General features: G+C 37.2%; 1 protein-coding gene across 2 annotated transcripts in view; it reads right to left on the reverse strand.

Annotated features, from left to right (window-relative positions):
* The window catches only part of LOC124177219 (probable ribonuclease ZC3H12D), a 34,045-nt gene that overhangs the window by 5,204 nt on the left and 1,263 nt on the right, over nucleotides 1-27,578 (reverse strand). Inside the window, exons 1-2 of one of the 2 annotated variants that reach the window (XM_046559366.1) lie at nucleotides 9,002-10,203; nucleotides 41-275 (exon numbers count right to left, since the gene is read on the reverse strand). In XM_046559366.1, the coding sequence (XP_046415322.1) occupies nucleotides 41-275; nucleotides 9,002-9,019 (253 nt within the window). In that variant the 5' untranslated portion in view covers nucleotides 9,020-10,203. Of the gene's footprint in view, nucleotides 1-40; nucleotides 276-9,001; nucleotides 10,204-27,578 lie in introns of those variants that run through there. The other variant, XM_046559365.1, reaches the window with a different exon arrangement.

Below are 27,578 nucleotides of genomic sequence, written 5' to 3' on the forward strand. Positions count from 1 at the left end.
TTGTTTTTTTTTTTTTTTTGTCGTCGAATCGAATACCTACCGGGGCTCTGCGTCGGCGACGGACCCTGAACCGTGACGTACTCGGCGAATTCGGCGGCCAGGGTGTCGGATGTTGTCCGGGAAACATCCGAGTGTGTGGAGGACGAGACTTGCGATTCGAGCCGAGGATGAGCGGCGGATCCGAGGGAATCCTCAGCCTCGTAATCGCTGTCGTACGAAGAGTCTTCGGCATCAGCCCCGTTTCCACCTCCGAGAACGGTACAATCGACGTATCTCTGAAAAAATATAAGAGAGAGAAAAACATGAGTTCATAGTTTTTTTTTTTTTTCCATTTTCGTTATATATTTTAGCTTCTTATTTTTCATACAATTACATACGTATATGTATATACAAGAAATCAAAGTTGGCCACGTTATATTTCTCTCTTTTTTCCCTCTTAACAAAACTCGCAGATGCCGCGTGTTGGACGGATGATCGTCGAATCAATCGGAGGAAGACGAGAACGTCACGTTCGTGTTACAAACTTATTACAAGTTTTTCATAGTCCTGTACACGGTATCCGGATTTTGTTTACAATCTCTTGCCGTTCCTACGTACGTACATACATATATGCGTGTGGGTATAATACTGTTATCGTTACGTTATGTTATCATCGTTACAGCAAACGACAAAACGACCATTTTCATATAACAATGGCACCAATTTCTCGGCTTAACATTTTCCACTTCTATAATGTGGATAATGAAAACCGCAAGCGGTACACAGATAAGTGCGTTATTAAGGCGACCGAGCTAAAACTCGATTTTTACCTTACATTTAATTCCTTCTCTCTTTTTTTTCCTCTCTTCCTTTCTTCCCAACTTGCATAAATTTCTTTCAATTATCCGTACAAATATCCTTCGCAAATACTTTACTCCCGATATAAAAATCAGTTTTTCATGCGAATTGTAATTAACCATATTAACGATTTTACGTAAACGCAGACAAATTGTGTGTAACTTGTAATTGAATAAATCAGGATATAAGAAGCGAAGAAGGAAAGAAAAAAAAAAACAACCAATCCAATTCATTTTATGCATATAAATATAACTCATCGTAAAAGTACAACATAGGTATATTATACCTACATGTATACGATGCACGTATCCACGTTTCAATGTAACAATATATACGTAAATGGGTAATTGACAACCCGGAACTGTACCGGCTTTGTGTATAAATACACACACACAACCACGCATACGCATACGCGATGTAATACCTACAGTATATATCTGTAATACAAATTACAAAGCGCGGCGAGATATTTCATTTCGTAACGCGATCAACGCCCGTTTCTGTGTCTCCTCTGTGCCATGTAACCCGTGTAACACATTCGTACGCGAGCATAGATAAATGTGCAACACATACGTGCGTAATAGCCGTGTATATAATAATAACAAGCTGCGAGGGACAAACAAGCGTCAAGACGACGACGTACTTCTGGATATCTATCCTTATGCACACAAGCACAAATTATATACGTATATATATATATATATACATACATACATACGTGAATACGAATGCAGGCCGTTAAATCAATTGCTTACGCGTGTGTGCATGAAATACGTACGCAGGTATTAATCTATACGACTCGGTCAGAATCATTAGGAAAGTTGTACACAAGGTGACGTGTGCCTGCCAGCCAGTTTATACGTATACTCGACAAATTCACGTACATGTATGTAAGTACGTGCATACTTAGCCTGCAATCGCGTTACGTTACGCCTGAACCATAAGGCGTAATCGTCCTCGTTCGCATCTTATTACACATATCGATTGATATACCTGTATATAATACGTGTATATGACGAGGGGGAGACACGAGGTGGATACTGATTCACCAAAACTAACAACTTAAGTATGTAGTTTGTCTCCACGTATGATAATTATTATGTAACCTCGTAGTCATCTTTATATGAATAAATCGAACGCGTTGAGAGTACCCTACGTATAGTTGCTTTGCTTTACATTTTTTATACCTATGGGTGAGTTTGTTTTTATGTTTTTTGAATGTAAAATCGAAAAAAAAATTTCAGCTCTTAACGTTAATATTTAGTGATTCCTGAACGCTATTTTTTTTTTTTTTTTCTTTCTAAATTTTGTAGCTCAGTAATCAGACAATGTAATTAAATGTTCGAAGCGTGTTTTCGTAGGGAATTGAATGCTGTACAAAAAGGGTCTCTTATAATTTTTTGCTAACTCAGCTCTGTCAAAAGTTATTCAAGTTTAAAGTTGAAATCGTGTAAAAATTCACCTTTTTCGAGATTAACAGCTAAAATACCAGACTTATCACAATATATATATATATATATATATATTTTTAAAGCATTTCAACCGCAATTAGATCATGCCATTCAAATAAACTTCGACGTATACGTTAGGCATTTTTTCACGATATTGAGGTTAGAGTAATAAAGATATAAATAATACCAGTACGATAATCGATTTTAACTCTATAAATTCGTCAAAGTTTCCAAGGAACTTTATTCTGTTACTTTTTTTTTTTTCATATAAATTTACAATTGGAGTTGCTGCAGCAGCGTCAAGTATTATTATCTTTTCCGCTTTTCAAAAATTTTCCTCCATCTTACACAGGTATTTATCTTCAGACCGTTAAATTCTCTGTTCTAAATTCAAACGCCTGAAAGATCAATGGAAAGGCGGATCAGCGTGGCGCGGCAGCAGGTTCAGAAAATAGAGAAGAGGAGGGGAAAAAAGAGAGAGAAAGAGAAAGAGAGGCAGAGAGGCAGAGAGAGAGAGAGAGAGAGAAGTTATTAGCGAGCATGACATAACTCTTCGCGGTGTTGGTGGTTGTACCGGATGCTCCGATTAACGGAACTCTTGCTGTACAGGTGAAAGTCTTGATTATATACAGTCGTCGTCGTCGAGCCGGATACGAAACTTTAACCCGGTTCACAATTCGTTCGATCCGATCGATTGATCAATTTTTTTTCTTCTTCAAAGGTGTGTGTGTGTGTGTGTGTGTGTGTGTATACACACTTATGCATGCGAATTTATGTGTTTAGATTCTACAAGACGTGTAATGAAACGGCAGCAGGTGTAATTATTATAAAGTTAAACTTCCGGTTTTTACCCATATTTTTGCGGTGTATGTTTATTATTAGGATAATCGGTATTGCAAGAAATTGAAACATCTGCGATAAAATATTACGATTTATAGAAAAATTTGTACGTATTATACATACTTAATCCACGTATAAATGAGAATGATAGACGTAAAAATTTACGATCATATTCTCATCTTAATATAATATGGTACAAGATAATAGTATAATCTGAATTTTATATATATACACACACACAGATTCTAACGAATTGAAACATGTACAAAACGCTAGATAAATTTCATCTATAATTTGTAACTAACACAGAATTTTATTACTTTCGTCGTATACTGTGATAAATCATTACGTACACACATATCATACATCGTGCTGCGTATAATCATAAAGTATCTCGCGATAAAATGTTTTACTCGAAAAAAAAAAAAAAAAAAAAAACTAATACAATTCAAGATATCGATATAACGATATTTTATACGTACTCGCAAATACGTTGAAAATAAATCGACAAATTGACGTGAAAATTTCGTTACACGACGAAATCGGAAAGAAATTAAAAGAGTAGTAAAGATAAAATTTCAAATCTAAAAAAAAAAACAAACGAACAAAAAAATTAACAATTCAAAGTGTGTGTGTGTGTGTGTGTGAATTGCAGACGTATATTACATACGATGATGTATGGTAATAATAATAATAATAATAATAATAATAGTCATAATAATAGTACTCGATAACAACAAGCGTTGAAATAAGAGAAACAGCAGCAGCATCATCGTCATCATCAGCTTCTGCAAATGAATTGATGGCAACCTTGTCGCAGATATCAGCGAAGCTCAACGCCACAAGGCAAGACAAGACGAGACAGAACCCAACGCAACGCAACAATCCCGGATCTGGTCTTTTCTGTCGACTTGTTGCAGGTCTGGGGTGGCATGGCTTCGCCTCTTCCCGCAGATATAACAACGTATACGTGATAATATCTATATAGACGGATCGGGACTCTCTTTCTCTCTCTCGCGCAAACTTAAATAAATAAATGAATACATATATACGATAGACTGAATTTATTAAACGTTGATGTGAGAAAGACGGAAAGGTAGAGAAGAAAAAAAGCGATTGAAAAAAAAAAATGGATGTATAATCGCTTAGATATTTTTTTATATATGTATATATATAAATGTGTATATGCATGTATAATTATATTTTGCAAGACGGTACAGAATAATTCTCGAAGAGTCGTTGAATTTGCCAATAATTATATATATATATATATATAGTTTTTTTTTATTTTTTATTTATTTTTTTTAATTTTTAAATTGCGTAATAACACGTGATTATCTTTGCATTATACATGCGCGTATATAAATGTGAGGAATCGTTACCGACAATCTTACGAACTTCAACCTCGTGTAGTATATAATGTATTACACATATGCTATGTATTATATTATAACTATAAAGTAAGAGGGATAACTTGGTGTGTTGTAAGTATGGGTATGTATACTCGTAATATACGTATACGTACGTACGCGGATATGACGACGTGTAAGAACGAAGTGTATTCGTAGAACTAAAGAAACGCGAGAAACGATAAGAGCAACGATCATAGGAAAAAGAAAAAAAAACACACACACGTTAATAATGAAACGAAAACGAGCAGTAAAAATAAAAAAAATTAAAAATAATAACAACAACAACACACCGTTAAATTCACACGTATATAATAATATGCATACATAGGTACGTAACGGCTACTTAACTCTGATCGTGTGCTCGGAAATGACGGGAAAATAATACGAATGGAAGAAGGTGAGAAGAGAAGGAAAAACAAAAATTGAAAACTAACCGGTTGAAGAAAAAATGGGAAGAAAAAGTAGGAACGGTATGTGATATATATATACGAGTAGTAGGAAAAAACCACAGCATCTGTCAGTTGTTGGACGTAATATGTGTTATAGAGTACGAAGCAGGGGTTGAAGTTTAGAATTTGAAAAGTTCCGAAAGCGCCAAATTCCGAATTATTTGGTAGCGAAATTTGAAGTGACGAAATCAAACTTTGGAGAAACAAGAAAAGTTGGAATAGTAGGAAAATGCAAGATTCGAAAAAATCAAGTTACGACGGAGCAAAACTGCGAAAAATTAGGTCTCGATAGAGTGAAATTCCGAAAGTTCAAATATACTTATTCTTCTTTTTTTTTTCTCAACTCGCGGATTAATAATACGTGACAACAATCCGTTTTTTTTTTCACAATTCATATCTTACGGTTCTTTCTTTTTATACGTATATAGTAACTAATAATAAGGTTTATCATGCGCATCATTTGTGTATAATATAAAATATGTCACAGCGTGATAATATTGCATAGCATATATAGCATGTAATGTATTACGTACGTGACACATGCATTGAAATTTCTACACAGCACGTGAATGTTTATTTATTTTTCTTGTTTTTCTTTGTTTGTTTTTTTATACGTTAGCTGGTTTCACTTTTTGTTAATCGAAAACGTCTGTCAATGCAATTATCCCTTCCTACCCGAAAGATTACTTTTTCATCTGTGGCACGTTTTTACGCTCTTTTATTTTTCTCGACACTTTTCTTGTTACGATCCGTCTCGAGCTGCTCCGACATCGCAAGTGTGTAAAATTATCGGTATTCTGTAACGTTAATATCGAGGAGATGAAAAAAATGTACATGTGTGTGTAGTCAAAGAAAATTTTTAATATACGATTTTTGTGCGTTTTTCATTGAAAACGTTTATTCATGATTTCCAGAAAATTAAAAACAAAAATTAATATCGACCAATTCGGTGGAGGTCGGAGTCAAACCCTGTTAACTTTCATTCGGACTACCCTGTATATAACATATATATATATATACATACACATATACGTGATAAAAAAGGTTGGAACGAATATGAATGAACGAATTATGAAAGTGTGTTACACGTGTAAGAAATTCCCACCAGTTGATATGACGAAAACCGGCGCGTGACATTAAGATAAAGAAAAGAGAGGACGAAAGAAAAAAAAAAACAAAGCTGAGGAAGAATTAAAAGGCACGAGAAGAGAAGAAGAAGTAGTGAAATTTGTTCCGAGGGTTCGTCCCGCCATCTAAATTAACTCGAGACTCGACACATACGTCTATGCGTATAAACATGATGTAACATACATCTTTTTTCTTTTTTTTTTTTTTTTTGTTACCGTCGTAAATATGACTAATTACGATATATGTGTCGTTGCAATTAGTTACAGGTTGTAAGTGTAACGGTCTCGTTAATTCTTTCGAATAAATTAGTACCGCAATTTCCCTTCCTCGCTACATTACATTCAATAACTTTAATAAATACGATGATAATCGTAATCGTAATAATCGTATGACGGTGAATTCGACCGATTAAAAGACAAATGAAATTTTTTTCTTCTTTCTCAGCCAGACACAGATATGCGTACATTCTTAACGCATGCAATATCTATAACTATGTATGGTTATATACCTAACAGAAACCAATAACGGTTTCTTGCTAAAGTCATTACGCAACTCCCATAATCAGCAGCAGAAGCCAGAGTCAATTAGGGTCGTCACTGCATTACGGATATAATTCATGTTGGTACGTATGTATCGTTACTACACACAACGTGAACGCACGTGTTGCATTCGTCAATTTCAAAGCCCGTAAGTGACTAATAAATTGCCTTCTAATATGCGTATGTAGATATGACGGAATCCGGGCATACGTGTAAATCATATGCTGTACGTACGGTTGTAGGGCGAACAAACTGCGAGATCTTTTGACGGAATATTTTTTCAACGAAAACAAGCGGCGGCGTTTAAAAATAAAATTATCTTTCTCCGCAACTTATGGGAAAAAGTGCAAGAAAAGAGATAAAGAGAGAGAGAGAGAGAGAGATGAGAAAAATATACAGATTCTTTTCAATGTTCTTAAAATGACTGAGGTATTTGAATTTATTGTTTATTAACTGTAATAATATAAGTTGAAAAAATGTATATACATATATTGTGTTATATTTTTTGTTAACCCTTTTATGATTTTCATATTTGATTATAGCCTCTGCGATAATGTGCTTTTAATAATAATTGCAGGGTACAATCTCGACAGGATATCCGGTCTGTGAACCGAACGTGGTGAACTCGTATTATAATACATATACATGTACGTGTACGTCCATGCATTTATAAGAATCGTACGTGATATGTTTACCAAACAATTTCTTGGCAACGAACATTTCTATTCACGTGTATAACATCGAATCAAAGAATATAAACTTATATGCTGTTAGGCGGCAGCAGCAAGCAGAAGGAAGAGTTTTACACGGTGAAAGTGAAATGAAAAAGAGAGAGAAAAAAAAAAAACCATTGTGCAGTATTTACGTGTAACGTACGTACATACATATATATATATATACGTATGTGTTTGTGCGTACGTAGAGGTATATTATACGTTATATGGATTGACGACGCTTCTGCTTCTGCTTCTGTTACTGCTTCTGTGTAAGAATTAGGTACTGGAAATTACATCCTTTCGTAAGAGAGAATTTTCTCGGAGAAAGCCGCGCGCGCGAGCTTTGCGGTGTGTAATGACGCTTTACGTGATACCTATAACTATACGTCTATAAGTATACATATAGTGTGTGTTTATATATATATATATAAGCCAAGTTTGTAAATACCGGTAGATATTGACCGTGTGTAACGTAGTTGAATAATAAACGGGGAAAAAAATTAAACTGAATATCAACGAAGAATATGAAAATATACTGTAGCACTTTTCTTTCTCCGCGCTTTTTCCGCATTACCGTTTTTCGTATGATCATAATAATCGAAAGGTTAATTTATCAGGGCTCTGATTATACGTTAATTCATAAATTATCGAACACGTACTCTTTACATTACCGATGTTCAAGTTGAATGAACATATTAAAAAGAATCAGTTTTGTTAGCGACAGTTGTTCTCGGCTCAAATCACATCTTTGTAAAGTTTCTCGTGTGATTTGATTATTTCGTTCGCGATTATCCTCCGAGTATTCTTAGAACTTAAAATTTCTAGACAAAGTCGTGATGCTTTGTACAAAAAGGTCGCTGCGAGCAAAGCGAGAACAAACTACAAAAAAAAAAAAAACAACGAGATTGTTGCGGAACCGGAAAAGATTATGCGCGTCGAATATTTGATACGAGGTGATTGTAAATATGTACACATTTTTTTCTTTTCTTTTCTTAAGTGTAATGTTAGAATTTTTGAAAAACGGTGCGTATACAAATAAAGAATTGAGGTAAAGAAAAGAGCTCTTGGCGATAAGACATAAAAAATATACATGTTTTTCACGATGCACGAAATTGAGGTTAGGGTCGCGTATCGTCAGATTTGTTAGCGACGGCGCATGCGCGGAGGAGTTGAAACTGATATTTTCTACTCTTCGCGCATGCGCACTCGTAGACTCACTCGATCGTCGTAGAAACGGTTACTTTGTGCACAGAAGCCGCGCATAGAAAAACGCGTAAATAATGCTCGCATTAGGTAAATAAAATTTCAAGACTCGGTTGAGATTTTCGAGGAATAATACTCGTCTTATTTCATTACCGTTCGAAGAAAAATGAGAATGAGGAGGAAAAGGATGGTCATACGTATTAAATTCCGTACTCAAGCCTCTCTATCGAGACGGATGTGAATCGAGGGCGTACCGCTTCGCGTATAACGTAGGTGTGTGTATGTTGTATACACAGATATCAGCAGAGTTATAGGAGGGGCAAGATCGGTACGTACAGCACCGTATAGTGGGTATAATGATACGTACGTACGACTTGCATATGTATAACAGGGATAGTAGAAAATGAATGGCGTCACGATTCTCACCTTTCCGGCAACCGTCATCCTGTCCGTTGGTTATGTATATAGGTGTAATATATATAATATATATATATATATGTATTCTCCAATTGTATATTGTATATTTCACAAATTTTTTAAAAACTTTTCACGAAAAATCGAAAGAGATAGATCCACGCGCTGTAATTTCACAACGAGACTTTTTCCTCCGTTATTAAACTTCACTAATTTTTTGTGTAATCCCTTGTTTTTCTTCAGCACATCCGTGGCGAAGTGAGAACAAGAAGAAAAAAAAAAAATTTCACCGATAGAAAACGAACACTCAATGACACGTTAAACACGAGGTTTAAAAATTCCACTGTTTCTCATACAATATTATACATATTATTACTTCGGACGAATATTAAACAGTATAATACACGTATGCGTTTTCTGAAGTTCTATACCGTTTTATGTTGTTGAATATAATTTACAAAACGAGAATAAAAAAAAAAAAAAAAACTATGTATGCATGTGTGTGTGCGTACGTGTCACAGTTGGTAGAACGGACTGAAAAATCGCCGCGTACCAAAGTACACACACGCGTGTTATTTACGTATGCAAGTAGGTAAGACGAGTGTCGTCAGAGAGTCAACTACACATACAACAATATTATACACGTAACGCGCCGAAGGAGCAAACAGCAAGCACCTGTTGCGTAAAGCTAGTCATACGCATGGAAAACAGTCGGGCGAAAAATCGATGAAACTGGACGGCGTTGAACGAGTTATATTTCCTCTTTTCTTTTCTTTTCCTTCTTTTCCAACACCGCAATGAGAGAAAACAACAAACAAGAAAAACTGACAAACACACACGCGCGATCGCACGACACAGTTTAGCAAAAGTCACTAAAAACTGGGGGTAACCAACAAACTCCCTATAAATTGTTTATCGTGGGTTTAATTCTCGCAGCAGGTCGTCGTTATCGAAAAAAAAAGAACACAGTCGCGCAACGCAGTTCAAAAATAGTCACTAAAAATCAGAGGACAACTGGAAAAACTCCCTATAGATTCCTTACGGTGATTTTGGCTTCTTTTTGTTTTTTTTTTCAAAATTTTTTTATTCTCGTGTCTCTTTTCACCGCACTTTTGCGCGTATCCTTTCCTCTCGTTCTTTTTCTTCTCTTTCGACTCGTGTAAAAACGGTACCGCGCGCACCGACCGCTCGTCGCGACAGCCGGTTAGTGAATGGAGCCCGATACACGGTCGCAACGGTCTCAACGACGTCACGTTTTCATCTCTCCCCCCACTTCTCTTCAAACCATCGGCGATCGGTTCTCCCCCCACCCCGATGGAAGCGCGGCCCTTTGGGTGCTTGCTCTCCTTGTTTTCTTGCGTCCAAATACGTAGGTATGTACACTTGGCCGCAGTGATTCTGAGGGGGTTAATTTTTTCGACGAGTCGGTTGCGAGGTTGGCAATACCCGAATCAGCCCGCAGCGCCACCGTCGGCCAACCGCGAAACAAGGTCAATATTTGTAGATCTGTACGCGTAACATAACCCATGACCGTCGAATGCAAACTTGCAATATAAACAAGCGACAGTTCGTTTACGGCGAAACAAAGTCTCGACGCCGAGTGAAATTTTGACGGTAAACGATTGCGAGGGAAAAACGATTTTGTCTACTGCATGGCATGCCGAATGAAAATATTCGCTTTCCAAGGTATGACGAATTCCTGATAGTCGATATCGATTTCCGGTACGGAGAGAAACGCTACCAAAAAGTGTTACGGCTGTATTCCATTCATCTTTCTCTCTTCTTCTTGCGCCTCGCGGTTATTATTCACGTATCACTTACAAGGCGCGGCCGACGCGTTGTAATTTTCCATGTGCGGTTTGTTTTACGCGTGCGGTTTTTTCAAGTTACTCATAAATGAAACGCATTTACTAACAATGCAAGAGATTCGAACCTGTCGTATCATTGCAGCAATTGCAGTCTAGTTTCAGTTTTATTCCTTTCCCCCTTTCTGCGTCAAGTTCCCGCGAAAGACTAGCCGCAGGTGTGCCAACTGCACTCTCCGATGCGCTCAGCCCCCACTTTAAAATGAATTCTAAAGAAATTCTTAACCACGAAGCAGGCGGACAGACGAGGTGGAAGAAAGTCGTCCGATCGCCCACGCGGATCTGAACCACGATTCGTAAGTTGAAAAATAAGAAAACACACCCGAGGCAACCTGCATCCGTTCGTTCCTTCTTTTCGTTCGTCCGCCCACGTTTCGCGTGCGCGTATGTACGCGATATTATAATATTATTATGCACAGCCGAAACCTCCTCTCGAAGCGTCTCGCGCGTCCCAGATAACGCATTTCATTATAATATACAGTCTAGACTACGGAATATATTACAATAAAAATTCCTCCGCATACGTATATACGCAATATACATACGTCCATACGTACGAAAATAAGCCGACCGACGATGCGGCGATCAGAAACCGCTGCTCCGCACTCGCGCACGGCGATTATTATTTAATGGAACAAGCGTCGTCATTTTTTGTCTCTGTTATACACTACACGCTGATCGATCAAGCCACGTGCGCAATTGTCCGCCATATTCAAAATTAACCGAGATCTTCGTGATGTATAACAGAGTATTTTCGTCATGCGCAGACGGATTTTATCGTTTCTTATTTTCATCCCGCAGTCGACAATTATACGATATTAAATCATGGCTTGGTGATTTCTTTCTTTCTTTTTTTTTTCTATTTTACAAGAGTAGATACGTGGATTAATTAAAAAAAAAAAATAAAAAAATTCAAGTCTCAATCAATTATCTCTATCCTCCTCATACTTTCAAAATATCGCAATATACCACGTGTCTCCTCTTGATTTCTGAAAACCCTGCAGCGTTTGCCTTTCCGTTATCTTTTTTTATCGATTTGAGTAAGAAAAGACAAATTTCTTTGATCGCGGACGGCACAAACTCATCGAGAATGATCCTGGCGCACGTATTTCGTGACAATATCGTGAAAGATGAGCGGAGAGTGAAAAATAAGGCCGTTGAAACGGTCAGACGCCACAGGAGACGAACGTCACCGCGAGGCGAGTTAGCCGGCGGTGTTCGGTCACCAAGGAGCCGACTGACCAATCGACAACGGGGACGCTTGAGATCCGGGTGTGGAGGGTGGGGCGGTCGGGAGACCCGGACACCCGACGGACGGAGAGGAGAAAAGAGAAGAAAAGAGACGAGAAGAGAGGTCTGCACGGAGAGTTGAACTGCGTAGAGTGCGGATGCCACCTGCCCGCCGCCGCCGCCGTGTTCGAACAAGAAGAGACGGACGGACGGTCAAAGACCCGCGGTCGAATACCGCCGCGGCATTTTCTTCTCCGTCTCTTTCTATTTCCACGCGTATAACCCGCGGGAAGGTTGCGGAGGAAGTATTTCGATCTTGGAACTCCGTCCGCCGTTGCGCGTTTCGTTTTGAAAGTATTTTGACCACCTATTTTCGTCACATTAACCCAAATACGACGATCAGCTGATCGGACCGCCCCGCGCCATCTTGTTCGGCTATAGGCTCGAGTCTCGGTACCTATTCGGTTTCATTGGCTTATGGTCGCCAGCCCGCTTGAGAACGAATATCCGGTAAAATCTCGCGGGCCAGTTTTAGCGACTAAGCATTTCGAATTTCATATAAATCATGTGATTTGCCACACGAGTCGCGGGAGATTGCCCGATTCGAGAAATTGTATGCTTCCTGTGCCTCGCGCACTCGATTCGCGTATAAATGCATACCAAATACCGTTTGGGGAAAGAAACGGTGAATTGCAAATGCAGATGGAGATGGAGCGAATGTTTCACTTCCTGTTCCGTATGTCGGTACATACCCCGCGGGATTTACTTCATGTTTCTCCCTCTCTCTCTCTCTCTCTCTCTTTCTCTTTCTCTCGGGCATGTTGTAGGTACACATATATGCATAGTATATAAGGCAAATCGCGTGTAATCGATGAAATTTCACGAGCTTGGCAAGATAGGCTGGCAGGCAGGCAGGTACAGCAGCCTGTTATACCTATGAGATGTATGCACAAGAGAGAGCTGCGGATTCTGGATCTCGCGCTCTCTGATCGTTCGCTGGTAGAGAAAGAGAAAGATATACCGAAGCCGGATACTTAATATTTTACCCACTTTCGGAGTCTCTCTAAAATTGAGCAATTTCATTTTTTACATTCAACAATCAATTCGTTCTCTGATTTCTTAAACGCAAGCGGAGTGAATTACATATCTTATTATTAACCACGACATACTGCAGAATTGTATAAAACAGATGAAGAAATGAACTTTCGTACGTCGACGACGTAATTGCGTGTAATAATTCGGGGATCGACGTATATCGTGGGGAAGCCAAGTGAATCAGGCTAATCGTTATATTATTCGCTAAGCGATTCGTCACGTGGGGAATACGATTGCTAATTAATTTGTTTCCCAGAAAAAAAAAAATAATAATTTATTAGCATTATAATACAACGACGTTACAGGAGTAGCCATTTTGTAATTTTTTTTTTTTTTTTTTAATTATGTTTCTTTACGGAAAACCCGCAACTTCAGTTACGCATGCGGGTGTATAATTAACGCACCGGTAAATTTACATACACATAACTATACGTATAATGTATTGTGTATTCTTGCACCGTGGCAAGAATCATAATCACGTCGTAAATACTATACATATATATGTTCAAAATATGAATGAACAAATAAAAATTGGAAATTACCATGTTATTTACGCAAAAAATTCCATTCTCGGTAAAAATAAAAAAAAAAAAAAGAAGAAGAAGCAGAGAAAAAAAAACATTTTCATACATCACGCTGTGCAGCTCCGCAGAATTTCAATTATGATTGCAATTCATTTGCCAATTAAAAAATTATACACGTATCTATATACCTATGCAATTTGTTTCTATAACGCGTTCTCACAAAACAATGTAATAATCGTAGGGAATTATTTTTTTCAAGTATCAGTTTTTATCCCCCCCATCGTCAAGGATAATCCGATACGGGAAACACTTGCATTGATAGAAAAAAAATTAACGCGTATTATTTATAACGTGTCACGAACGTACAACTACGTGCGTTCGTTATACTTATATACCTGTGTATGTAAATATAAGCGACACGTGTAATATATGATTCCTATGTCGGGCAATCTGACCCGCAGGTTGCATCACATTTCTATAACGCATGACATGCATATATGGTGTGTATTACATCGCTTTTGTATATTATTTCGAATAATTATTCATCGTACCTATGCGAATATCTTACATGTACAACATATATGTATAGGTAGGTATATATATATATTATATATATATATATATATATATATATAAATTTGTAAAAGATATTACGAATATAAAATACGGTAAATATTATCTAAAGTTCTTATATTCGATTACACCTGTTACATATTCCTTTTTTCTATTTCCTTCCGATTCCCGATTTAGAAATTCTATAAACATGAAATATATATGTATGTCTACGTACGGGGTATTCCACGTCAAATTATCAGCCCACGTACCTCATCCTCTTCGAATTTAATCATTTTTCAGTACGATGTTCCTACCGACCCAAAAGTTGTCGGAATTTATTTTCAAAGTTTTTTACCCACCGGTGAAGTTTGAAAAAAATCGAAAAACCAATTACTAAAACGCCATTTCTAATGATCTGAAAAAATTCCCACACATTAAAAATTGCGTTTTCCTAATTGGTTTTGCAATTTTGTATAAACTTCACCAGTGGCTGAAATAAATCTGAACAAAAAAAAAATATAAATATGATCGGAATCGAAGGAGGCGACGTCACGTGCTACTTATTTGACGCGGAATGTTCCATACATACATCGGTGACTGCTGTAGTCTAACGCGCATGCGCTGCAACCTGAGAGCAGTTGTTCGCCAGGGTGACCAACCGTCGTAAATTTAGACGATTACTGCAGTTCACCGTGATGTCAACGTAACCTAAGAAATTTTTCAGTTATCGGTGCTGAGGACAACTTCCAGCGACAAATGTCAAAATTTTTTAGGTTACGTTCACGATGGTTGGTCACCCTGACAAACGACTCCTTTTATATGTATGGGTAATTTTAATCGCGGGAATAAAAAGCAGCGCGATGATCATCGAATGCAGCTGCAAGTCCATACATGATGCAGGCGGTTGTGCAGATCGGCGTCGATCTCGTGGGCGTTTGAAATACGAAGGCGATCAGGGTTGTAAAAGCAGGCAGCGTGTAATACGCGGAGTGTAAGGAAGGCGGGAAAAGGCGTTGCTCCATTTCTTATTATTATACCTATACCTCTTTGCGAATCTTTCTTTAGGACGGCTGCGGATCGGCAGCGACCGCAACTGCACGGTATTATGCGCACGTGTATAAGGCATTCCATGCCAAATCGACCTGGCCTGACCCTAGACCTCTCCGATTTGGCTCGCGATTTTTCAAATGATTCTTTTCGCTGTCAAAGACGCTAATTTTTCAGTCATGGAAATGTCGGTTATGTAAATTTTTCAACTTTGGGCCGAGATGTTTTTAGTTTCGAGCTTTCTCGAAACGTACATTTTTTAAAATTGGAAAGAAGAGTCATTTTACCGTGTGACCGATAGCTCGAACATATTCATACGTAACGCAAGGTCTTTCAGAATTATTTCAGATTTTTCAATCGCGTCGATGATCAATACGGTGGTTTTCAAAAACTGTAGCTAATCCAACTCGATTCGAAAAATTGGTGGGGGGGGGGATTAATACCTTCGAGAGTCAAATCGGAGAGGTCAAGCGTCAGACCCATTTGCCCGATTAGTCATGGAATACCCCGTACACGCGTATAGACATAGTGTTTATAACACACGTTCCATAAAACAAAATTAAACGTTTACGTACGATATTATACCTGACGTAACTATATAACAAGAAATATATGCATAAAAAAAAAGAGCGTATAAAATAAACCGAAAAATAAACAAATTCAATCTCATATCTTACGTAATGTCATTAAATACGTGTCTCTGTGTGATATGCAATATAAATGCGGATGCTGCACGTGAACGCGCTGATCGTGAATGTCCGCGTGCACGCATGTGTGTAAATATTATCACATCTGTGTATAACCTATAACGATAAATGCGGTAGTCATCGACCGTCATCGACAGCCAAAGATCAGAGATCGACAGTACCTGTAATGCATACCGATCCAACAGCCGACGGGTCGGTATGCGTGTAGCGTATAATCGTATATATATATATATATATTATATATCCATATATACCGTATAGAATACAGGCACGATACACGGCACGGATATAGGTATACAAATAGCCCGCAACGGAGAAAGGTTTCTTCTACCCGCAGAAGCAAAATCTGATAGCTAATGCCGCGGGATGATGCCGACGCTGCAGGTAGCCGAGTTCCATGCACTTTCGCAATAAACCGATATTTACGTACTACTGTTTCTTGGCTGTATTGCGTTACATTGACGCACGCTTGTCGGGAAACCTGTTGTTACAGATAATGCAAATTGCGATGCTAATTAACGCGATAAGATCAGCCTTACGTTTGGTAAATTGGATAACGTCGAGGCGAACATGATTGAAAATGGTCAAACGGCGAGAAAATTAAAATTCATCGACACATCTGCTTACATATTTTCTTACCGATATGAAATATATTTTATGAATATATGTATCGCATAGTTGTAACTTTAGAATTCTATTCTCGGTCGGTTGACGATTCTCTCTTTTTTCTCGTCCGAGTTCTTTGCGCAAAAAAACTGTTTAAATTTGAAATTAAAAAGAATCGTAAAAAAATTAGACAGTCGATTGATCGATGAATAAAAATTTTACTACGGATCGCGGATGGGGAAAAAAAAAGAAGAAGAACAAGGAAAGAGGATCTGCAAGAGGTTTTAAATAAAAATTAGCGTGGGCTGCGAAATGTATTATACGTAGCCACGATATATAATAATAACAACAACAACAACAACAACAACAACAACAATAATAATAATAATAATATTTACAACGGACCTTAGACACCGGGCACATAATCTCTTGTACATGTCGGAGAGATTGAGGATAAATAAATGTGAATAGATACGTGAGTATTTATATATATATATATATGTGTGTGTGTAAATACAGGTATACATGCATGTGTAATAAGACGGACGGATGCAAGCAACATCCTTGATTGTGACCCAGAGCCTCGAGCCAGAGAGTAAAGAGGTCCGGTGAAAGATATCCTCGACTCTGACCTACTCTCGCATATTATATGTATACCTATGTATGTATGTACAATGTGCATGCATAGCATGTATGTCGAGTTACGCGTGGGTTACACAGTCAGCTGTGCAACGCTGTGTATGAATGCATGCGCGTGTTGTATTATATTTTGTGCATCGCGAGCCTGCAACTGCATCGTCGTACAATCGAGAGAAGAGAAGTCTTGTCACACGCGTAAGAATTCTGGGATGATGAGAGAGAAGGAAATAAAAGAAGTAAGAAAAAAAAAAAAAAAAAAAAACATTTATAAAAGTAAAATAAAATCCAAACGCAACGAATATTATTGCGGAATTTTCGAAATTCAATTTCGCAAACTTTTTTTGACTCGCAATATGCGTGTATATGCATGCGTAGTGTAAATGTCGATGAGCAGAAATAATACAACTGTTGTATATACTTCAGGATTTTATCAATCGACGAGGACTCTCTAATTGCCACGATGATCCATCCGGCCGTCTAATTTTTTTCATTATTCCTCTACTTTGTAACTAATTTAATACATATAATTATGCGAGTGTGCGCGTGTGTGTGTAACGAGCAATCGTGCAGAGTTTTTGTTATACTCGTGAAATTTTTTTTTTTTTTTTTTTTTTTACCGTACAAATACCGAATGATTTATATTACACGAGCGTGTTACACAACGTTTGTCAGATTCATCGTTTATATACTCAGGGTTAGAGGCGTTTGCAGCAGGCGGACAATGGATCGTCGTCTAATCGATTGATAATCATCGCGGATACCGCGGTTAGTGGTACGGTTTTTATTTTTTACTTTATTTATTCGAATAACTCGAATATACGATGTCATTTTTTGCATTAAATGTGTATATATATATATATATGTGTATACGTGCGGCGCAAGCATAATGGAATGATTTATTCCTCGTATATATTATACATTACATATACGTACGTACAAGTCCTTGCAGCGTTCTATATAATATTATATTTATACACGCAATGCCCGAGAATATATTAATCATGATTTGCGGCCAAATCCTGAATCGTGAATCGTGCGTACTTTGTACGATTCTTTTATTTCACGTATGAGTGTGGTATACGAAGTACGCAGGCATATACATACACAAGTATAACGCATGCTAATATAACATATCCTGATCGTCCAGCATCGTAAATCATCCTCTTCGCCTATAAACCTCGCGTTAAATACGTCGCACGTGTATACATACATACATACATACATATATGTAATCACCGAATTTTTACACACATACACACATGTATGTTGGATATTATTTTACTCTACCGAAGAACAATTATACAATCGTTTCGTAGATAAAACACATGTTAAACAATAAAATACTAGCGCTAGCGACAAGCTGGACGTGTACGGAGTTGTATTAAATTTTTTTTATTATTTTTTTTTTTCTTCCTTTCAAGTATAAAACGTATATTTAACATGCAATTAGGCTTTTTAAATTCCGTTTCGACTAATAATCTTCACGTCGTGTATACGTGTATTGTATTATTATTATTATTATACATCTTACGCTGTTACGACCGATAAATGCTTATCGCCATTGGTATTAGTTCATATGCGAAGAAAGAAAAAAAAAAAAACTAAGCAATAAGAAAATGTACTATTTTACTCAACGTTATCACGGTATATATATATATATATATATATATATATATATATATATGTATACACGTAAATACAATGACGGTTTCGCGTTATCTCAAAACTTCAGATTTCTCTCAATCAGAGGCAGCTGACTAATGGTACGTATAAATGTATATATAATTGCACAAAATTCGAGTTGGAAGAAAGGAAAATGTAAATAAATATAAAACAAATGGAGAAACTGTTGCAGAGACTGACTATTGGGTTAAGGATAATGATAACCATGTTGATAAGAAAATTACGTATATCTGCAACTCGTATACGTGTAATACTATTTGCACCTACATGTATAATTTATATTATAATAATACATTGATATTAGTATGTAATACGTGCATTGTGTTATCTTGATCCTGCATCGTGACTTATAGCCAAGAGAACTTACGATCTTTCTGCTCCATTTGATCTTGTCGGAGAAGCCAGTGTGTGGTAAAAAAAAAGATGTAAAAAATTCAAAAGTCAAAAGAAAATAATTAAAAAAAATAAATAAATATGTAAAAAAGAACGTATTAGAAACAAGCCAAACAAACGGTAAAAAAATCTGTTCAACCGTCCGTCGATGATATCCTGTATTATATACACATACCTATGTAATATATTGTTATTGCCATTAAATCTGTACATACGTATATTATATGTATACATCTGCCTGTAAGGACGATAATGATAATGACGATAATAATTTGCCGATGACGAACGAAGGTTGACCGGTTTTATTTTCGGCAAATTTCATTCAAGAAGATATTGAAACGTATGTATGTATATTTATGTACAATTGTATAACTTATCCGTGCGGCGGTGATTCTACATAATAAATATTACGTGTATAGGCGTGTGTGTGTGTGTGTGTGTGTGTGTGCAGAGTCTATCTGTAGGTGCGTAATGATAATGATTATGATGATGATGATGATTATGACGATACGCGAGTGTGGACCCGAAGCCGAATGGAAAGACGCAAAGGCGCCGATCATTGAACGACTTCCGGGCAAGCCGAGAGGAGAAGAGAGGCTGGATGATGAAAACCGGTTCCATTCGACGATATCGAGACGACGCGAGACGGGAACGAAAGACGAGGAGACGCTCTCAAAGATCGCCTCGAGCTGATCCTCTCTTCTCCTCTACTCTCCTCTAAGGAAACTATCGCCGCGTTTTTGGGCAACGGGCTGCGTGATCTGAAACCCGCACGAAGGAGGTATAACAAGGTGATTTTAGGGATTAAGAGGATGCTGTACGGTCGGTGTTTACCGACCGAGCAAAACGTCACGTGGCATTGCGTGTAGAATTGTAGAATGATTGCGGCATATTCGCATCGGCGACGATGCGATTGGCTTCGACGATATTGGAAGTAGGGGACATTTTACTCGGTCGGTAAACACCGAACGTAGTATACTTCTAACGCTATTACGTCCCGACTTCACGATAAAACGATTTTCGCCGATCGCAGCGAACGAACGGCCGTTTTCGTTTAGGCATTAAAAACGCGCGGTTGTTTTCGCACCGATTTCACCTGCACTGATTTCCCCTTCGTGCAATAAACAACCTTGCATACACCGCGATGTTCGGGTTCACGGTTTCGAATCTCTTAACCGTCCATAATCTCAACTGTCTTCACACGATTCTCAACTGTCGTGTTAAACAGGACGAATTAGATCCTTCTTTACCTTTAAATTCAATTACAGATCCGCGCTTCAAATTCGATCTCAACGATTACCTCAATCGTTGTTCCCTGACGATCTCATTGCTGTAACATTCTTACAGCAGTTGTTTTAACGCCGCAAATATAACAGATCCTTGCAATTTTCGCCGATTTTATTAATCAATTCAACCCACGATTTTCACAGCTCGATAAAGAAAATTCCATCATACTTGCAGTGATGCGAGTTATTTTTTATACACTCGACTAATGTACATGTTTTCCGTAAAAAAATACATTTAGACGATTGTTTTTAGATTTTCTTTTCTCCGTCGTTGTCATTTTTCTTTTTTTATTACTTTCTTTCATTTCCGAAGCAAAGAACTTTTTTTCTTACGTTTAGAACCAATACCACACGCACATACATGCGTATAGATGTAAATGCACACATATATCGGTGTGTATGTATAATGTAAGTCAAACGGGGCGCCGCATGGAAACTTTCTTACACGATTCTGCTGTGGCATGATGGCACCAGCAGGGAAATCGAAGTTTCACTTCAACGATTCGCGGTGTGACCGTACGGACTAACGATTTCCTTCCTACGAACGATGAGAGTTTAATTGTCATTGCGGAAGCTGCCGAGGATGCGGATTAAGGTCATGTAGCGATCCTACCCTTACCGACCGAGGTCAACTGTAAACTTTTTCGTCCCGGAAATGCGGGAAATGTAGAAACGTTAACACGTGTCGAAAAACCACACATTTTTTTTCCGCTACGAAAGAGCATCTTTTACGTTCACTTGTTTTATTTAGTTTTCTCGGTCTTTAAGGGTAGGACACTGCTACACGACCTTGAATAACGACGTTATAAATTATCGCCGCAAACGCACAATTAATATACCCAATTTTATCACAGACTGTAACATAAATTGTAGAAGTGTAAATTAATAATAATTATATAAATTCATTTCACGAGCGAATATCTTTTACCAATCGATTAATTCTGCAACGTGTTATTATTATTCTTGATGTAAAAAAACAAAAATTTTCTGGTTCATTCGTGCAGGTATTTTATCACACTATTTGCATTACCTTTATTGGGTATATAAATATGCTATATTATATATATATATATATACGACTTATGTGATATGATAATTCTTCTCTATACGCTCGATTGATTCGTTATATACGCATAGAATAATATAATATGCCTGATCGGTACGTAGATTGTTATACACTGACTTGTTATAAATAGGTAGACCTAGTCGATACACGTAATTTATCATTATCGCAATATTTTCTTTTTCTTCTGTTGTTGTTGTTTTTTTTCTCTCCTTTCTTGCAGAACTTCTATATACAAATAACACACACACATACCTGTACAGGTATAATCTATAATGTAACATTCAACGGCTTTACAAACGACAGTAATGAAGTCACAGCCATATCGGGAGCTCCGACCTCCCATGCGATCGAACGACAACGTCGAATACATATTTACACTGACAATTATGATTTTGTCTAAATTTTACCACTTTTTTTCGAAAAAAATTATGATTTTTTTGAATCACCCTAGTGTGTATGTATACATATACATGTAATATGATTACCGATCGTTGATCGATACGCACCTTTGCATATCCATACAATATACGTGATATAATTGTCATTTATGACGCGCAGGTCTCGATTTCTTTATAAAGTATACGTGTATATACATTGTATATATGCGTACAACTGTACGGCTACCGGCGTGCTTGCAGAGAAACCGAAGATATGTATGAGATCCGGGATCTGTGACATTTGGCGACAACTTATTACTTACCGCGCTCACGCCGCGACACTTGCTTTTACATGCCAACATATATATATATATATATATTCGTGTAATACATCCATGCCGTGTACAACCGATCAACGAAATAACCCCGTGATAATATATGGTGTCTATATATATAAATATACATTGATTTATTTATTTATTTATGTGTGTGTCAGCGTATATTATCGCCCGGATCAACGTGTATGCAATGCGATATAAACTTAATATCCCCTCACCCCCCTCAAAATTACTACTACTCGAGCGATAATTTCTAAGAGTGCGTGAACATAAACATTGTCGAAAGGTAAATCAGACAGGATAATTACAAAATAGACAATACGCAACATAGGATTATTCATACGATTAAAAGGAGTAGTGGCAAAACTACATCTGTAAACAATGAAACGTGAATAAACAATCGACTAATAACTAAGTAATGGAATAACAGTTTAAGAACGTGATTTGAATCGATATTTCGAATAAGAATAATTGAAAATCGCGTAGGTAAAATATGCGTACAAAATTCATTCGATAATTTCTGGTAAAAACTTTATATTTTTTAAATACTATACGATTAAACGAAATGCCTGCATGGGATTGAAAAGAGAAAGAAAAAAAAAAAAGCAGGAATAAATGGAATTCAAAATTTTATCATAATTTGAAGATCGAAGATACCAGCGATAAAAGGAAGAAGAAAGAAAGAAAAAATGTTTGCGAGATCTTATATATGTATATAGCCTTACATGTGTTTTATACACGATTTTACACGATTATATTTTCTTCTCTGAAATTTTGTGCACATCTTTGAACCTGAACCGCAAATTATTAGATCCTACGTTTAAACGACAGAAAAATTACCAAAAAAAAAAAAAGACTTACGTACATTATGAATTTTTTCAGGCATAAAATTAAATAGACACATAAATAGTAACTGTAATTTGTATAATGAGCCTGCAGATTTGCGTAACACATCGTATTATACACGATACGTTATTATATATTTAAACTTTGGCGTCGGTTAGGTATCGAATTTCATTCACAAAACTCGTGACTATGATACATTACAACCCTTTTTTTTTTATGTCCCTTACAAAACGTTCAACGCGTTATTTTATACGGGTGAATGAGAATTATCATCGATAAAGATTTTTTTTTCAACAATATTTTATTATCTTCAGATGAGAGAATATATTATATATTGTACATTTTATTAATACGCGTATAATGTTCAACAAGTTACACCTCTGTGCAAACGATATAATAATTAAATATAACAGACACTGCACATAAATAAATAATTAAGCAATGATAAATTTCGCGGTAAAATTTTTTATAATTATCCCTGTTCATATTGCGAAAAAAAAAAACCCAAATATCACATTAATCCCTGTTATACACCATGTATATATTATACGTATACCGCAGATTGTAAAATAAAAATTCAATCGGCGTAAATAAACTGAATATTCATATAATAAATTATGCATGCGTAGGTATTCTATTTTTAAGTACGCGATATGTTACAGGACAAGTGTAATACATACGCATATTTCTCATATATACATGTACACGCGTACACCCTGTATCAAATTACTATTCCTCCTGGTCTCTGAATTCATCTTTATCATCTCATTTATTTTTCTTTCCAATTCATTTCCTGCTTTCTAGGCTGAATTTTTTCTAATCTGATTTTTTATTCCCTCCCTCCCGTTGAATCTCAAATCGAGAATCTGTCAACGTTAACGCGTCAAAGCTTCGGGAACGAGCTTTCGTAGCGCGGCAACGACGCGAGGCCGAATCGTCACTATTTTTACCCCAAAGTCAAACCGTAAACCGGACGTCGTACGAAGGCGCTAAAAGATTCGACACACTAATTATACGCGTAGGTATACATGCATAACGCAGTTTGTTTATTCGGGACAAGGAGAAGACGAGGTGGTGCAGAATTTCGACGATAAACTCTTTCGCCGTTGAGGTATTTCTACGATCGCGATATCACGCTGAAACGATGAAGCGGGACTGCGAAAGTAAGGAAAATCGATAATCGAAGATAATCGCGTGAAAAAAATTACCGAGCGTAAAGAAATTTTTTTGTTAAAACAAAATACGAAAGTAAAATATGTACGTATGGTATATACGTATATCCAGTACTTTTCACACACTTTTTTCAACGATCTGTATAATTTGTAATACGCGTTGTGACGTAAGACAAAAGCAACATGGCGTCGCGCCGGTCGAACAGCTGATCGTCGTTTCGATCGCAGAGTACGCGGCGAAAACTTCGTAGAAATCGTCAAGACTTTCGTTTTCTTCATGTCAAGTAATTGACGTACGGAGTGAAACGCGCGGTGAAAGAAGAAAAAAAAAAAAGAACACAACAGCAACAAAGAAACTATATATTTTGTAATTAAATACACAAGCCGGTCGGTCGATTTTGTTTACAATTATTATACGTATGTATCTAAGCTTCGACTCGACCAAATGATGACTCGCAGTATAAACAGCCCAGTTCGAATGTTATAATTAAACTACCCAATAATGTTCTTCGAGGTTTGATAATTTATTAAAGAAATAGGCAGCAATATAGAATAAGAAGGAAAAACCGGCAGGAAAGTAATAAATATAAGGTTAAATCGCCGAGAGAGAGAGAGAAAATCGAGTAGAGAAAATGATCGTTGCAAGGCGCGTTAACCGCTCGTAAACCTTTAAATAGAATATGTATATATATATATTCTTTCAGGCACACGCATAAATGGTCTGCATTACAGGTCGTATACTCTCTTGGAAGCCTGGGCGAAAACGGCGAAGACCAAGAAGAAGAACAAGAAGAAGATGAAGAAGAAGAAGAAGAAGAAGAAGAAGGAGAAAAATGATATTGCCGACTCTCATCTTCGGATAGGAAGACGGAGATTTTACGATGTTGTAATTACGCATTTACATCTGCCCATCGTAGGCATTCCGCTTTGCAGCGTTCGCTTCTTCGTCTTCTTATTCCTCTTCTTCTTCTCGCTCGCGTTTACTGCACAGCAAAACTGCAGCCCCGAAGAAATCTCGAAGAAAACGATTATCGTGTTCAGTGAAACGAAGCGTCAGGAATAGAACTACACCTCTGTATATAATAGTATAGAATAAAATTTTCCAGCTCCTTTTTTGTCACTGATCTCGATTTCTAATCGACGAAATATATTTCCGATGTACGTATTTATTATTGTTATTATACTGGGTATAACGATGGTTTCCTCGAATTTAATCGACCTGCGTCGATGTTATTCGTGGGTAATTCCCGTGGCGGAAAAAATGGTCGCTTCCGAGATTTGCGTATGAAACGATTTAAATAACCTTTGGTTTATCCCGCCCAGCTACGAAATATAATAATTAAAACATCTGTCACTGATTTACTCCTGGTTTCTTTTTTTTTATTTTCTGTTTACGTTATGTTTATACATCTTCTTCTATTTCGCTTCCTGCAGAACTTTGTTAAACTCGTTTATACGGCGTTTCTTTTACGAGTTTGACGATGTATTTCATTCCCGCGGTTATTATACATTCGTCAGTTTCGAAGAAGAAATACCGGAAAGTGATTCGAATTATTAGAGGTATTGCAGGTTTCTCAGAAATACGATTTACGCATTTAAAAAAAAAAAAAATAACAGCGATTATACTTTCAAGTAATGAACAGACCGGTATCTCATTTCTACGATGCGTAACCCGTGTATATTTATTATTATACATCACACGCGCGCGTTGTATAATACGCAACGCGTATATAAATACATCAATTATTTACTATTCGACTGTACGTATAAGGATTCTTCATTAACACGACTATTAGAAAATACATCCTGAATTGTAATTCTGGCTATATATGTATCGTATGATATAACATAGATGTAACAAGGATGTACGCAAACAGGCTGTGAATTATTACGCTGTGCGTGAAAACCGTCAAAATTGTATTACCGAAATTTTGACGCGCGTTTGAAACGAAAATAAATTTTTTTTTTTTTTTTTGACTTCGGAACACTCTGATCTAAATTTTACGGTACGTAAAACACCCGTCTTTAATCCTTTTCTATGTCTAACTATAAAAATGGTTTTGGTATGCCTCCTAGAACAACGTAACTCCGGCCTGTTTCCTCTCGTACGTTTTTTAACATCTGGTTGTTTATACCGTTCCCATTAAATGTATACTACGCGAAATTAATCGCGGTTCATCGGGGAGTTTCGCACCGTGTACCTCGACACTTATGCGATTAACGCACGTGTTAGTTGTATATACATATATTTATAGCCTAGCTGCGTCGTCGAAAGGACACGGAAGTGGCCAAATGACGTACGAATGACGTCAGTCGGATCGGTCAACTGGCTGGCAGAGTTTCTGAAGGTTAATCTGCGGCGAACGGATGGATAACTTAATACATTATAACCTATTATATCTTTGTACAATAAAAGTGACTATTTTTTTTTTTTTTAATTTTGAAAATTTTTTAACAAACAACTGAACCTGCGACAAAATACGTGTACTGAAACTGTAAAAAAAAAAAAAGTAATGCTTGTTTTTCCGCGGATCTTAAACGGAAAACTTCGCAGCCCTTGTGGGAGGGTTTAGGATTGAGATGAAAATCTGCGCTTTGAAGGAAACTTTGATTGATTGATTGATTGATTGATTTATTTATTTATTTCCCATCAATCCGCAGGGCGGTCAAGTCAGAATTCGATAAAGTCAAATTAAAAAAAAATCTATCCTAGTACACGCATGTGCCGCATCTACGCGTAAGATATACGTGAAGGCACCAGCAGCAGCAACAGCGTGGAAATATACGCGAGAGACAAACAGACGCGGCCATGTTTACGTGGAAGGTGCGGCCACAGCCTAATAACCCGAATGAAACCGGACACACGCGCTTCGCACGGTTAGAGAGTGAATTAAGTACAAGCAGCACCGTGGAGGGCGGAGGGGGAGGGAGGCAGGAGCGGCATGCACGCGTGTATCCGTGCCGAATGTGTCTGCACCGCGAGTGTCACGTTCAATGCGCATACTCACGCATGTAACATGATGTATGCATGTGCCTGAAATACCGCGCGAGCTGATAAAAAACAAATGAAGTAAGAAGATGGAGAGAGAAAGAGAGAGAGAGAGAGAGAGAGAGAAAGGAATACGCAATAATTATTCGAAGGTGGTTTTCGACGAAGTCT

This window comes from Neodiprion fabricii, chromosome 3 (assembly GCF_021155785.1).
Source record: "Neodiprion fabricii isolate iyNeoFabr1 chromosome 3, iyNeoFabr1.1, whole genome shotgun sequence".
Taxonomy (NCBI): domain Eukaryota; kingdom Metazoa; phylum Arthropoda; class Insecta; order Hymenoptera; family Diprionidae; genus Neodiprion; species Neodiprion fabricii.